At 45.9% G+C, this 15,205-nt stretch overlaps 2 protein-coding genes across 2 annotated transcripts in view; one reads left to right on the top strand and one right to left on the bottom strand.

The window, feature by feature from the left end:
• Positions 1 to 12,019, top strand: part of AHCY (adenosylhomocysteinase) — a 36,833-nt gene extending 24,814 nt beyond the window's left edge. The window contains exons 5-10 of the mRNA XM_075349941.1: positions 672 to 784; positions 960 to 1,167; positions 6,952 to 7,039; positions 7,283 to 7,400; positions 9,258 to 9,452; positions 11,521 to 12,019. Coding sequence (XP_075206056.1) covers positions 672 to 784; positions 960 to 1,167; positions 6,952 to 7,039; positions 7,283 to 7,400; positions 9,258 to 9,452; positions 11,521 to 11,652 — 854 coding nt within the window. The 3' untranslated portion in view covers positions 11,653 to 12,019. The remainder of the gene's footprint in view (positions 1 to 671; positions 785 to 959; positions 1,168 to 6,951; positions 7,040 to 7,282; positions 7,401 to 9,257; positions 9,453 to 11,520) is intronic.
• The window catches only part of ITCH (itchy E3 ubiquitin protein ligase), a 403,298-nt gene that overhangs the window by 326,937 nt on the left and 61,156 nt on the right, over positions 1 to 15,205 (bottom strand). The window lies entirely within an intron of this gene.

Here is a 15,205-nt window from a genome sequence, read left to right as displayed (position 1 = left end):
ATGCATGCATACTCAGCTTTATATATTAGATATGCACAGGTTGCTGTATAGACAGAACCTTATGGCAACATACTAATCAGAAGATCACACTTGAGGTGAAGGCCCTGCTGATAATCTATGGCTGACATGAGAAGTGCTTATTTTGGATGATGGTCCTGACACTTTAGGACTTTATCTCTAGTTGTAACACTGAGGTGCCCACTTGTATGCCATAATACAAATCACTTGGGAGGCTATTTCTTGAAGACTGTACACATTCTTGACAGCCATCAGATACGTGGTTATAAAGAGTTAAGGCCGCTAGGATTCTTGGGTATTTACTCCTAACCCAAGTGGCTCCCCTAGAAGTATTTGTCATCAGTTTTCCTTGTACTTTGCCTCTATCCCTCCGAGGCATTTATTTATTAACGTAATTCAGTGTGCCAATTCTCCTTGTCAGAAATGTGTCCACATGAAGCTGGCACTGATCGGACAGTGTGTGCCCACGCCTAACTGGAAAAACCTAATTGTCTCTTTATTTGTACATTTCTGGGAGGAATAAAATGGGTTACGTCTACAACGCAAAGTTGTAAGGCTTAGGTTTTCACTCGCTGAACTTCTTGTTTGGTATGGTTTTTACATGACTAATTCTATGGGAATGTACCATATTAATGGAAACTGATCTTATTTAGGCATTAAAGGAATTTCCGAAGAGACCACAACTGGTGTACACAACCTGTACAAAATGAAGAGCGAGGGCAAACTGAAGGTTCCTGCTATTAATGTCAATGATTCAGTAACGAAGGCAAGTACTTCGTATTCCATAATATTTGGTTCAGACATTAATGTTAACTTACTGCTGTCATGTTTCATTACATGATATAGGAAATCCTCAGGTTTGTCCTTTCCACCAAGGTCTCATAGAGTTGGCTTTTGTGACTTTTATGTAAAATATTTGTCTTTATCTTCCTTTCCGGCAGAGTAAATTTGATAACTTGTACGGTTGCCGAGAGTCACTAATTGATGGCATTAAGCGAGCCACTGATGTTATGATCGCCGGGAAGGTTGCTGTAGTGGCCGGTTATGGAGATGTTGGGAAAGGGTGCGCTCAGGCATTGAGAGCCTTTGGTGCTAGAGTTATCATTACCGAGATTGACCCCATCAATGCTCTGCAGGCAGCTATGGAAGGTAAGGATATAGAGTAATATCAGTGTATGTGGTAAAGGGTACCTGTCAGGTCCCAAGCTACCATCATAGCTTTTACTAGACCTATTACATCTAGCTTCATTGTGTACATCCCCGGATAGAAGATTGCGCAAAATTTGCGGCCACTGATGACGACGTTTGTTTGTGGCCAATGTCAACCACAGCCCTATGAGCTGATTACAGGAACAAAGCCCAAACTAATCTATGGATGTGAAACCCCACTAAACTAGTAAAAACCTGTTACAGGCACATTGGCTATTAACCCCTTCACGACCGCGGGCCGTAAAATTACGTCCTATTTTAACGTGACTTAACGACCAGGGACGTAATTTTACGGCCTAAACTTCATTTGATTGCCGTGGCCATAGCAACGGCTTTCAAATGATGTCCCCTGCTGTTTCTTACAGCAGGGGACCTTTGCTTGACCCCAGGGGGGGCGGCATCGCCACCCCCTATCGACGATCGATGTGATTGGCTGTTCAAATCTGAACCGCCAACCACATCGATCGCACTAATTTCGGCAAAAATAATGCCCGAATTAGTGCGATCCTGTGAGATCCAGCTATGAGATGCCGCAGCTGCAGCAGCATATCATAGGTGGACCTCAAACATGCCGCCCCCAGCCCCTGCAGCACTGATTGGAGCGATCGTGCTATGACGCGCAATCGCTCCAATCAGTGTGCAGTGGGGCGGTCTGATCTGCCGGTGGCCGCCCTCCCCAGGCCTGTGCTGGCCTGCGAGCCCTGCAGCGTGGAGTGGCTGGTACTTTTGGTACCACGCCACCGCTGCTGCTGCCGCCGCCGCCTCTGATGTCTCCGCCGCTGCAGCTCTAATGGTAAGTATTCCGCTCCCTGCGCGCTCCCGTGAAGGCCCCTGCGCGCTCCCGTGAAGGCCCCTGCCCGTGCCCCCCCCGATCTGCCCCCCTACGCCCCGATCTGCCCCCCTACGCCCCGATCTGCCCCCCGGCATCCCGATCTGCTACCACCGCTGCTGCTGCAAAGTGAGTACTGTGCTCACTTTGCAGCCCGTGCGCGCTCCCGTGAAGGCCCCTGCGCGCTCCCGTGAAGGCCCCTGCCCGTGCCCCCCCCGATCTGCCCCCCTACGCCCCGATCTGCCCCCCCCCCGGCATCCCGATCTGCTACCACCGCTGCTGCTGCAAAGTGAGTACTGTGCTCACTTTGCAGCCCATGCGCGCTCCCGTGGTGCCCCTGCGCGCTGCCGTGATAGCCCCTGCCGTGCCCCCCCCCGCGATCTGACTGCCTCCCCCATTATTTCTATTCTGCTTCTGCAGCTCCCTCTCCGGTCTCCCCCTCTGCTCTCCCCCCCTCCCCCTCTGCTCTCCCCCCTCCCCCTCTGCTCTCCCCCCCTCCCCCTCTGCTCTCCCCCTCTCCCCCTCTGCTCTCCCCCTCTGCTCTCCCCCCTCCCCCTCTGCTCTCACCCCCCCCCCTTTCCCCCTCTGCTCTCCCCCGACGTCCTCTTACCTGTCTTCACCGGCCTGATCACATCTGCGTCCATCGCTGGGTCCTTCCTGGGCATTCTGCTGATCTGCCTGCTGCTCCTGTAAAGCTGTCCATCTCTCTGCCATCTGTTCCTCTGCAGCTCTTCTGGTCAGTGATCCTCCTGCTAGTCCTGTGGGTACTGTGAGTATAACTTTTTTTTTTTTTTTTTTTTTCCGTATCCCCTGTCCATTTTTACACCTCATCCGTCCGTGCGTCCCGCCAAGTGCTGATCAGGGATGCAGATAACGGATCGGCATCCCTGCTCAATTTTTGGCGTGACTTTTTTTTCCGTGTCCCTGACGCTTTTTGTATCGCATCCGTCCGTGCGTCTCGCCAAGCGCTGATCAGGGATGCATATAACGGATCGGCATCCATGGTCAATTTTTGGCGTGACTTTTTTCCGTATTCACGACGCTTTTTGTATCGCATCCGTCCGTGCGTCCCGCCAAGCGCTGATCAGGGATGCATATAACGGATCGGCATCCATGGTCAATTTTTGGCGTGACTTTTTTTCCGTATTCACGACGCTTTTTGTATCGCATCCGTCCGTGCGTCCCGCCGAGCGCTGATCAGGGATGCAGATAACGGATCGGCATCCCTGCTCAATTTTTGGCGTGACTTTTTTCCGTATTTGCGACGCTTTTTGTATCGCATCCGTCCGTGCGTCCCGCCAAGCGCTGATCAGGGATGCACATAACGTATCTGCATCCATGGTCAATTTTTGGCGTGACTTTTTTTTTTTTTTACGTATCCCCGACGCTTTTTTTTATCGCATCCGACCGTGCGTCCTGCAGCGGCCGATCAGTGCACTGCGTCTGTGCGTTTGAAAAGTCAAATGGCGCTCCTCTTCTGAGCCCCGCCATGCGCTCAAACAATTACTTTCCACCACATATGAGGTATCTGCGTACTCAGGAGAAAATGCACAATACGTTTTATGGTGCATTTTTTCCTGTTACCCTTGTGAAAAAAAAAGCTACCTAGTTGAAGCAACCGTTTTGTGGTAAAAAAAAAAAAAATTCTTTTCACGGCTCAACGCTATAAACTTCTGTGAAGCCCCCAGGTGTTCAAAGTGCTCACCAAACATCTAGAAAAAATATTTGAGGGCTCTAGTTTCCAAAATGGTGTCACTTGTGGGGGAGCTCCACTGTTTAGGCACCATAGGGGGTCTCCAAACGTGACATGGTGTCCGCTAATGATTCCAACCAATTTTGCTGTCAAATGGCGCTCCTTCTCTTCTGAGCCCCGCCATGCGCCCAAACAATTACTTTCCACCACATATGAGGTATCTGCGTACTCAGGAGAAAATGCACAATACATTTTATGGTGCATTTTTTCCTGTTACCCTTGTGAAAAAAAAAGCTACCTAGTTGAAGCAACCGTTTTGTGGTAAAAAAAAAAAAAATTCTTTTCACGGCTCAACGCTATAAACTTTTGTGAAGCCCCCAGGTGTTCAAAGTGCTCACCAAACATCTAGAAAAATTATTTGAGGGCTCTAGTTTCCAAAATGGGGTCACTTGTGGGGGAGCTCCATTGTTTAGGCACCTCAGGGGGTCTTCAAACCCGACATGGCGTCCGCTAACAGGTGCAGCTAATTTTGCACTCAAAAATTCAAATGGCGCTCCTTGCCTTCCGAGCACTGCTGTGTGTCCAAACATTTGATTTTCACCACATATGAGGTATCTGCGTACTCAGGAGAAAATGCACAATACATTTTATGGTGCATTTTTTCCTGTTACCCTTGTGAAAAAAAAAGCTACCTAGTTGAAGCAACCGTTTTGTGGTAAAAAATTTTTTTTTTTCTTTTCACGGCTCAACGCTATAAACTTTTGTGAAGCCCCCAGGGGTTCAAAGTGCTCACCAAACATCTAGAAAAATTATTTGAGGGCTCTAGTTTCCAAAATGGGGTCACTTATGGGGGAGCTCCATTGTTTAGGCACCTCAGGGGGTCTTCAAACCCGACATGGCGTCCGCTAATGAGTGCAGCTAGTTTTGCGTTCAAAAATTCAAATGGCGCTCCTTCCCTTCCGAGCTCTGCCGTGCGCCCAAACAATTGATTTTTACCACATATGGGGTATCAGCGTACTCAGGAGAACATGCACAATAAATTGTATTGTGTACTTTCTCTTTTCTCCCTTGTAAAAATGAAAATTTTATGGCTAAAGTAACATTTTTGTGTTAAAAAGTAAAATTTTCATTTTTTCCTTCCACATTGCTTTGGTTCCTGTGAAGCACCTAAAGGGTTAATAATCTTATTGGATGTGGTTTTGAGCAGTGTGAGGGGTGTAGTTTTTAGAATGGGGTCACTTTTGGGTATTTTCTGTCACCTCGGCCTCTCAAAGTCACTTCAAATGTGATGTGGTCCCTAAAAAAATTATTTTGTAAATTTTGTTGGAAAAATGAGAATTTGCTGATGACCTTTGACCCCTTCTAACTTCCTAACGGAAAAAAAATTTGTTTCGAAAATTGCGCTGATGTAAAGTAGACAAGTGGGAAATGTTATTTAGTAACTATTTTGTGTGACATATCTCTCAGATTTATGGGCATAAATTTTCAAAGTTTGAAATTTGCGAAATTTTCAAAATTTTCGCCAAATTTCCTAAATTTTCACAAATAAACGCAAAAAATATCGGCCTAAATTTACCACTGACATGAAGTACAATATGTCACGAAAAAAACAATCTCAGAATCGCCAGGATCCGTTGAAGCGTTCCAGAGTTATAACCTGTCAAAGTGACACTGGTCAGAATTGCAAAAAATGGCCCGGTCATTAGGGTGTTTTAGTGGCCGGGGGTGAAGGGGTTAAAGTCCTAAATGTTTGGCACATAAAGGACTCTGTTGTAATAAATGCATAGGCCTAATGAACATCATGGTGGTGGATTGGGAGGTGTAGAAGACCTGACAGGCTCTTTGGGAAAATACCCTTCACTGTTCATTTTCCTACACTCTAAGGCTATGTGCTGACGCTGCGGAAAATGCGCGGATTTTGCCGCGGATTTCTCGCGGAAAAGCCGCGGATTTCCCGAAAATTTGCAGCTCAGGCACTTCCCAGCCATCTCTATGGCATTTTGGAAATGCTGTGCCCACGCTGCGGATTTTTCCGCAGCGGATTTCGTGCAGATTTTGATCCGGAAAAATCTGCAACATGTCAATTATTGTTGCGGATTTTCATCCGGATTTTGGCTTTAAAATTGGGGAAAAAAAAAATCTGCGGCAAATCCGCACCTTTGAAAAGGTGCGGATTTTGCGGGAAAGCTGCGGATTTTGATGCAGAAAAATCCGCAGCTACATTCTCCTGTGGACACATAGCCTAATGGTCTTACTTGCAGAAAATACAATACAAATATGGTAGGCACTGAGACTGGATTTCTATTGCTACATGGTAGGATGTGCATATAATAAAGTATTTAACCATGGCACTTGATATACATCTAAAGAGGTTTTTACTTCAGCTGTGTATATACAGAAGAGGCTAAAGTTTCATCTCTTCCAGGGACTTCATACGTCATCTGCCTGACCTCTGCTGGAGTGCACGCGCGCTGTACGTCGCAGCAGGCTGTGCCTGACCTCTGCTGGAGGGCACGCGCGCTGTACGTCGCAGCAGGCTGTGCCTGACCTCTGCTGGAGGGCACGCGCGCTGTACGTCGCAGCAGGCTGTGCCTGACCTCTGCTGGAGGGCACGCGCGCTGTACGTCGCAGCAGGCTGTGCCTGACCTCTGCTGGAGGGCACGCGCGCTGTACGTCGCAGCAGGCTGTGCCTGACCTCTGCTGGAGGGCACGCGCGCTGTACGTCGCAGCAGGCTGTGCCTGACCTCTGCTGGAGGGCACGCGCGCTGTATGTCGCAGCAGGCTGTGCCTGACCTCTGCTGGAGGGCACGCGCGCTGTACGTCGCAGCAGGCTGTGCCTGACCTCTGCTGGAGGGCACGCGCGCTGTATGTCGCAGCAGGCTGTGCCTGACCTCTGCTGGAGGGCACGCGCGCTGTACGTCGCAGCAGGCTGTGCCTGACCTCTGCTGGAGGGCACGCGCGCTGTACGTTGCAGCAGGCTGTGATCAAGGCCCTGTAAGGGATGAAACGTTGTCCTCTATTGCACAGATGGAATACCAAAGCTAAATTAAAAGCGTTTCTCTAAAAATGAGTTGTGGCTTAAATACTTCACAAATTAGTGATGTCATGCTCCTCATCAGGAGTTAAGGACAAGTTTACTTTTTCCCCTGTTTGCGATGATTACTAGTTTATAACCAAAGATAATGGAGTCGTATTTTACCAGGTTATGAGGTAACCACCATGGAAGAAGCCTGCAAAGAAGGGAACATATTTGTCACCACAACCGGATGCACAGACATTGTAGAGGGAAGGTAGGATATATTGTTTAACTTTTATGCTCGCGCTGCACTGCAGGTGATCAGAATGCTGCTAAAGGCAGGCTTGTTCTGTACTCCATCTTGGCAGTATTTCTGACTTGTGTCTAATTTCAATATTTTAATTTGTTCGTTATTCCCATTCTTGGCACTGGCAAACTGTAAAAGCTGACTTCATCATGGCGACCTCAATTAATTTTGATCCTTTTTCCTAATACTACTCTTCTGTTCTTTCATCAGACACTTCGAGCAGATGAAGGACGATTCTATTGTCTGCAACATTGGCCACTTTGATGTTGAACTTGATGTGAAGTGGTTGAATGAAAATGCTGCTAAGAAAGTGAATATAAAGCCACAGGTAACATCTATGCCATATGTTGTAATAAGGGATGAAAGGGAATCTCGCCACGTTTTTGAGAGCAACACTATTGCAATGATGTCACTTAATGGACTGTGATGTGTGGTTTCCCAACCCCCCCCCCCCCCCCCCACCCACTTATAAAATCAGTTTCCTGGAGATAAAACAACCACTAGGGGACTAATTAAAAGGGGTGGTTCACCCATATTTTTTATTTTCTAGATCGATATTATATTGAGAAACAATGTTTCTCTCAAATACTTTATGTTGGTATTCGTGACTGTGAGAGGCGCTATTGCAGACCGCTGTTCCCTTCGCTTGACCCCTGGGCTCCGTGACCTCGGGGATCTGGTGACGTCACGTCTAGTTCCTGACAACGCGGCCGGCCGCAGTGTCCGTGAGTGGTGGGCTGTGGGCTGTGTTTCACCGCTCGTCACAGCCAATCTGCTCCTTCCTCCCTCACAGCAAAGCACTGCAAGCAGGAGACACACTGGGCTTTGACATGCAGTGAAACACCGCCCACAGCACAGTGAGTCAGGAAGATTGGCCGGCCGCAATGATGACACGCGATCCGGAACGTGACGTCACCGGATCCCCGAGGTCATTGAGCAGGGAACAGCAGTCTGCAATAACGCGTCTCGCAGGCACTATTGCCAACATAAGGTATTTGAGAGAAACATTGTTTCTCAATATAATATTGATCTAGAAAATAAATATGGGTGAACCACCCCTCTAATAGCGTGCTGCCGGGTACTCCAACTATGCTATCACCAATGTCAGTTTACAGGCATAAAGCTGTTAGTCAGTGATGTGGGTGGGGTTATACAGGGCACAGCATTCAGAGAACTGCTAGTTCTGCTATGGAGGAAGTCGGTTAAATATATAAAACTAACAAACCTAAGCAACCAATAACTAGTTGGTACATAAGATTCATGCCATTTGGTAATTAAGATTTTTTTATTGAATTTTAGAAAAACAAAAAACTAGGGCAAACTCCTAATGAGGGAACACTAAGGCTATATGCGCCCGCTGCGGTTTTTGGTGCAGTTTTGTCAAAGTTCTGACTTGGCAAAGTCTGAGAATTCACATTTACTGTGCGCACATTGACAAAAAAAAATGCAGCATGTTCTTTTTGTGTTTTTAACTGAGTGTTTCACTAGTGATGGGAGGATTATCAGACCAATCCCCCGTAACTGCTCCTACCCCATTAGTCGGATGGCGGTCCCCAGAATCCACCGCAAATCGCTTCATGATCACCGGCGTGGCTGTCGCACTGTTCCCGCGGCCACTCATTCTTCTCTCAGGGCCGCTCGTACATATTCATTACTTCCCCTGGCCACCGGCGTCTGTGATTAGTTGCAGTCAGACAGCGCCCCCAGCCTGTGACAGCCTGTCTGATATTTCCAATCAGAGACCCGGTCTGCAGGGGTACAGTAAAAATAAATAAAACAAAAAAAAAACAAAGCCAGTGTGTGTGATCCCTCTTGGTTAGTCTGCATTTTGTCTTCTCAAATGGGCTTGTGCCATACAAGTCATTCTTAGTGTGTCCATTATTTCTTTGGCCCACTTTACCCCCTTCAAGTACTTCAATGGAATACTGAATCCATTTTATGTTGTTGGTGAAAAGTGATTATTCCTATGTCATAAATCAGATTTGGCATTATATGTATTGTATTGTATTGTATTGTATTGTATTGTATTGTATTTTTGTGACAGATATTTGAAGGGGGGGTGGTAAAGTGTCTAGCATATTCTTAAGCAGGTTTCCTCTTCTTGAATGTATTGCATCTGGGGTACAAAGTAAGTAGACACGTGTTTTACCTGGAACTAACATCTTTTAATCCCTTTCATTGACAGGTGGACAGATACCTCATGAAAAATGGCCGACATATTATTCTTCTTGCGGAGGGCCGTCTGGTGAATCTGGGATGTGCTATGGGTCACCCGAGCTTTGTAATGAGTAACTCTTTTACTAATCAGGTCATGGCTCAGATTGAACTTTGGACCAACACTGACAAATATCCTGTGGGGGTTTATTTCCTGCCCAAGAAGGTAAGTTCTGTAGGCAATTTGTTATTCCAGTCTTGTAGGCTGACAACTTCCCAGATGTAACCAATAAAACTGCAGGTGTGGAGGAGTTGTAGGAGAGGAGGTCTCATTTTTCTAGTCACTTGCTTAGTAGGTACAGCATTACCGTCTACATGGTGCCAGTTTAATCAATGTTGCTACACCAGTTTGTGGCAAAAAATCCTTGTAGATATAATGTAACTGAGGCCTGGCCTGAGAGTGTTGCTCAGCCTTCTGAAACCATTTGCTTGAATATTCGGTCTTTTATTGTGGTTGACCATGCTTTAATAACACTGGTTTCTCTTGGACTCCCTGCCGGCTTTTTAAATTGGCTCTTTGTAATCCTGTAGAGAGGACTAGAACACTTAAATTGTTCTTACTCATGAAATCTCAGCTGTACTAAATATTAGATTTAAAAAAATACTGAATCATTAGTCAGACTGTGCTAGATGACTCCTCAAAGGCTTCACACATCTCAACATTTACTGAGGACCTGTCTAAGCAGTGTGTGGTCAGGAGTCCAGCTGTAGAGAGACGACCCCCCCCCCCCCTCCCCCTCTCCGATCACGCATTAATAGAAAAAAACTGCAAGGATTTGTTGTTAATGTTTAGAGCTGCAGAAGCTCAGCGTGTGAACACTGAATCCATATGCTTTAGTGAGACTCCCTTATCCGACAGGAACAATCGTTAAAATTGGGAGTGCAAATTCCCTTTATGAACTGTACAGTGGTTAAGAATCCAACTACTCAAACTGTGGTATCTGCAGCATGAATTGCCAAACGGGCTCCTAAACCTCTTTAATGACACGTCAGTCAAGGGTCAACTCCTTGCCTTTCGATGCGGACTCTCATGCAGAGCCCGCATATATATCTGCACATGTCTGCTGAACTGATCAGCTGTCACGTGCCTCGAACAGCCACAGATGTTAGCCAGTTAAATCTAGTTGTCAGTCCCTGACAACTGATTCGCACTGGCAGGAAGGTGTCATTCCCCTCTCCCATGACTTCATCATGGAGCACCAGGAGTCATCTAATGACACCCCCCCCCCCCCCGCCATTGTCTGTCATTGCGATCCTCCTGTGAATGCCAGCATTCAGATTGTGATTTCTTTCTAGACAGTGTAGTGCTGATACTGCTTTGTATTTCTATATCTATCTACACACCGTCGCATTTACAATCACAAAATTTTGCACAGACACTCCATGTGACTCAGAAAACGTCGTAGGCTATGTTTTGGGTTTGAAAATTTAACCCCGCACTTTAGTTGCTCTCCACAAATCCTGCTTCCATTAAACTGAATGGAGCTAGGAGCTGCAGCCTATTAATAGCAACTGTCAGTGGTTGCTAAAGGAACAAAATAAACGGTTAGTATAAGAAGCTTATGTGTGAGGTAATAAGATGTCGGTGGGGGAGACAGAGACAGAAAGACACAGACAGACAGCCCTGGCAAAGACAGACAGACACACACACATAGAGAGGGAGAGACACAAACAGATACAGAGATTGAGACAGACTGATACAAATACAGACAGAGACATAGACAGACAAGGAAAGAGTCAGACAGAGACAGTTACTATCCCGGGCAACGCCGGGTACTACAGCTAGTATAATATACATTTCCAAGTTCAAAGCACTCCCCTCTTTGCCTAATTAAAAATAAAACAACCAAAAATTAAAAATACATTTTGGTATCGCTGTGTTCAGAGATGGCAGCGTAACAAGAAAAAAAAAATCGAAATTACAGGTTTTTTTTCGTCACAACAGAAAATAGTTAATCTCTCAATTAACAACATCAGCTTGGGTTGCAAAAAAACCCAAACCTTCACACCACTCCATATCCCAAAAATTGAAAATGTTAGGGCTCTTGGAAAGTCATTATACAAGCAAGGGGTGTATTGTGTTTAATGTTATGTCTCCTGAACACATTTAGAGGGAGTGCATTATTTTGGATATTTCACATTCTAAGCGTTTTTTTTTTTGTTTTTTTTTGTTTTTCTCCACTGATTTATTGATGGTATGTTTTGACAATCTGTTTTTTCTTTCTTTAATGCAGCTTGATGAAGCTGTGGCGGCTGCTCATCTAGAAAAGCTGGGAGTAAAACTGACTAAACTTTCAGAAAAACAAGCAAAATACCTTGGCCTGGAGAAGGATGGACCCTTCAAGCCTGAACATTACAGATATTGAGTCACCAAACTGCTCCACAGAGGTCCTGCCTGAAGCGAGACCTTCCAGGGCTCCCCTTATGTGTATAACTGATATCTTGGCCATTACTAAACTGACTTTGTGAATGCCTGGAGCAATCTTTTAATTTCCTCCATGACTATACTTTGTATGAAAACTGTATCTCACTACACCGGTTGTTGTCTCGGACAAGGTTTTACTGCTTTTATGGATGATCCAAAGGCTATATTGCATTTTATCAGATTGTCTTGTAATGTTCTGGATTTTTCTGGGAAGCGCTTCAGTTGTATAAAAACTTTTGTTTCTACATGTGATATTTTGTTATCTCTACCTCTTGGCAAAGATTAAACCTTACGGAGGTTGTCCACTACCATGATTCAGTTACTGGTTTTGCCATAAATGCGTAGGATAAATTCTCCTAAAGATCTCATATACCTTTTCTGGCAATGTTCATGTTGCTTTTTACTTTGTCTCAGCTCTCCTGTCACATTAGCTATGGGTCGTGTATGACCGATCTGGCACAAAATCTGCTCCCTTCTATGAACAATGGGAGCTGGATCCCCAACGAGGGCCATATGCAGTGGCCCATTATCCTCCAGGCTGGTTTATATGCCAGCAGTGAGCACACTCCTGTTCCTCTGGCCAAATCCCTCCCAGTCCTCCCCAACTACCACACACCACCTCCGCACAACCTCCTGTCCTGAAAACCGCAGCTAGCATGTCATTGATACAGTACATGGAGGTAAGGGACATCACCCGAACATTAGGTGTGTGTGTGTGTGTGTGTGTGTGTGTGTGTGTGTGTGTGTGTGTGTGTGTGTTTAAAAAAAAAAAAAAAAAAAATGTATACTTTAGGGAGAGGGGGAGATGTTTCTGCAGCAGAATGTTGTGTAGCAGTGGGAGCTCTGCTGAATAGAGCCCCACTCACCAGAAAGTATGAAAATCACATGTAAATCAATTGAAGGTGGATCTGATGTCATGCCAGAGATCATGGAAGCATGAGAGCAGCTCAGCTTGCAGAAGGATATGGGAAAGTAAAGAGTTTGATCTTTCACATGATGGACTTGTAAAAAAAAAAAAGTAGTCAACCCCTTTAAGTGATGTCCATCTCAGCTTTTTAATAGTATAATTCAGCTAAATAAAATTTGGCTCGCCTCCACCCTCTCACCATGTGCAAGTAAAGGACATAACAAACAAGGATACTAGATGCAGCAAAGAGAACCCAGGACATGATACTCAGAAGGAATCTAAGAAAAGTAGAGCAAGACAGCACAAACTAAAATGTTTTTACACAAATCATGGGAAACAATCAAAGAAGGAAAATGAAAATGTCCTGTGCATCACAGAAACCTGGGGGAGTGACGGGCACTATTGGAACGTACAGATGGAAGGATATGATTTAGGCTATGTGCGCACGTTGTGTATTTGCATGCAGTTGCGCTGCGATCTGCACCGCAGCATGCGTCCTGCGGCCCCAGCAAAATCTATGAAGATTATGCAGGAGACGTGCGCACGTGGCGTATTAGAGCGCAGCGCTTCGGCTGCTGCCCGAAGCGCGCGTTCTAAAAGTGACATGTCACTTATTCCGTGCGCTCTGCATTCAGCCGCTCTGTCTATGGGAGGGGCTGAATTCAGAGCGCATGGAATCGGCTTTTTTTTTTTTTTTTTCTCATTACGGACTTTTTCTGCAGCGATTTGAAGCGCACGTGTGCTGTTCAAATCGCTGCAGAAACTTCTGCAGGGACAGGATGCTACATGCGCACAACATAGCCTTAGACAAAAAGAATAGAACTAAGAAAAGAGGAGTTAAATGACTATGTAAAATAAATAAAAATTGTCTCTCCAGTAAAGGAGACAAACTCTAGCACAGCGCCACCTATTGGAAGTAGCGATCCTAAAAGTCACAAGTGGATTTTTAACAATCCTTTGCAATATGACTCAGGATATATAAGCCATATCAGAATCCCAATTTGCAGACACGGTGTTTCGGGGTGCTTGCCCCTCGTCAGTGCAAAGTATGTATGTAAAATAAATAAATCTAAGATATTTAGGTTAGAATTTATGGAGAAAACAATATGAAGATCATCATAAGGCTGCTTTCACAAAACGCATATGACCGAATCTTGTGAATGGCATGTGCAATGCATCCAACCGCAATTGTTATTTTACCGGATCCTTCTGCAGCGGGACACAGAATTTATCGGTCAGCACTGGAGTTAGCTGACTCCTGATCTCACAGCCTGCACACACTGCGTTGGATACAGGTAACAGCAGTCACTGGCTGCTGCCGATCATGTGTGACCATGTGCGGGCTGTGTGTTCTGGAGTTCAGATCAGCTGACTCCAGTGTCAGCCGATTACTTGTTCTGTGTCCCGCTGCATCCATCGCAGCGTGTCAATTCAGCTGAGTTCGGCTGGCACTGGAGTCAGCTGATCTGAACTCTGCCACCAGAACAAGTAATCAGATCAGCTGACACCAGTCTCAGCCGATTACTTGTTCTGTGTCACCTGCATCCATCCGAACTCTGCTGACCTCCCAGCCCGCACACGCTGCGATTGATGAAGGGAGACACAATAAGTATAAGCGGCTGACACTGTAGTCAGCTGATCTGATTACTTGCAGGAGTAGGGATGAGTGAGCAGTAAGATGTTCGATGGGTGAAGCCCAGGTCTTTTTTTTTTTTTTAATTTTATGCTAGCCAGGTACAGTAGGCACTGCGAATTGCAGTCTGCAACCACCCCAGAAAATGGCGCTTTCATAGCACCAGAAAATGGCACTTCTATTTCCAGCCCTACCAACGGCCCTGGTACCGAGTGGTACGGTGGGTAGTAAGGGGTTAATACTAGTTTGTTTTACCAGCTGATATATAAAGCCCGAGATTCTTAATGTCCGGCCAAGTTTGACCCAGCCATTAAGAATATCCAATAAAGGGTTAAAAAAAAAATCAGAGAAAAAATATTTTATTAGAAATAAATACACAGACACTTAGAGACTCAATCTTTATTACTCCCTCTCACCCCTCCACGATCCTGGTCTTTTTTCTTCAACTGATTAACCCCTTCACGACCGCGGGCAGTAAAATTACATCCTATTTTAACGTGACTTAACGACCAGGGACGTAATTTTACGGCCTAAACTTCATTTGATTGCCGTGGCCATAGCAACGGCTTTCAAATGATGTGCCCTGCGGTTTCTTACAGCAGGGGACCTTTGCTTGACCCCAGGGGGGGTGGCATCGCCACCCCCCATAGGCGATCGATGTGATTGGCTGTTCAAATCTGAATCGCCAACCACATCGTTCGCACTAATTTCGGCAAAAATAATGCCCGAATTAGTGCGATACTGTGAGATCCGGCTATGATCTATTGTAGCAGCTACAGCAGATCATAGATGGATCTCAAACATGTCGCCCCCAGCCCCTGCAGCACTGATTGCGCATCATAGCACGATCGCTCCAATCGCTCCAATCAGTGTGCAGTGGGGCGGTGTGATCTGCAGGTGGCCGCCCTCCCCAGGCCTGTGCTGGTCTGGGGACCCTCCCCTAACATGTCTGCA

The sequence above is a fragment of the Anomaloglossus baeobatrachus genome, chromosome 5 (genome assembly GCF_048569485.1).
Source record: "Anomaloglossus baeobatrachus isolate aAnoBae1 chromosome 5, aAnoBae1.hap1, whole genome shotgun sequence".
Classification (NCBI taxonomy): Eukaryota; Metazoa; Chordata; class Amphibia; order Anura; family Aromobatidae; genus Anomaloglossus; species Anomaloglossus baeobatrachus.
This window is presented reverse-complemented; position numbering and strand designations above follow the sequence as displayed.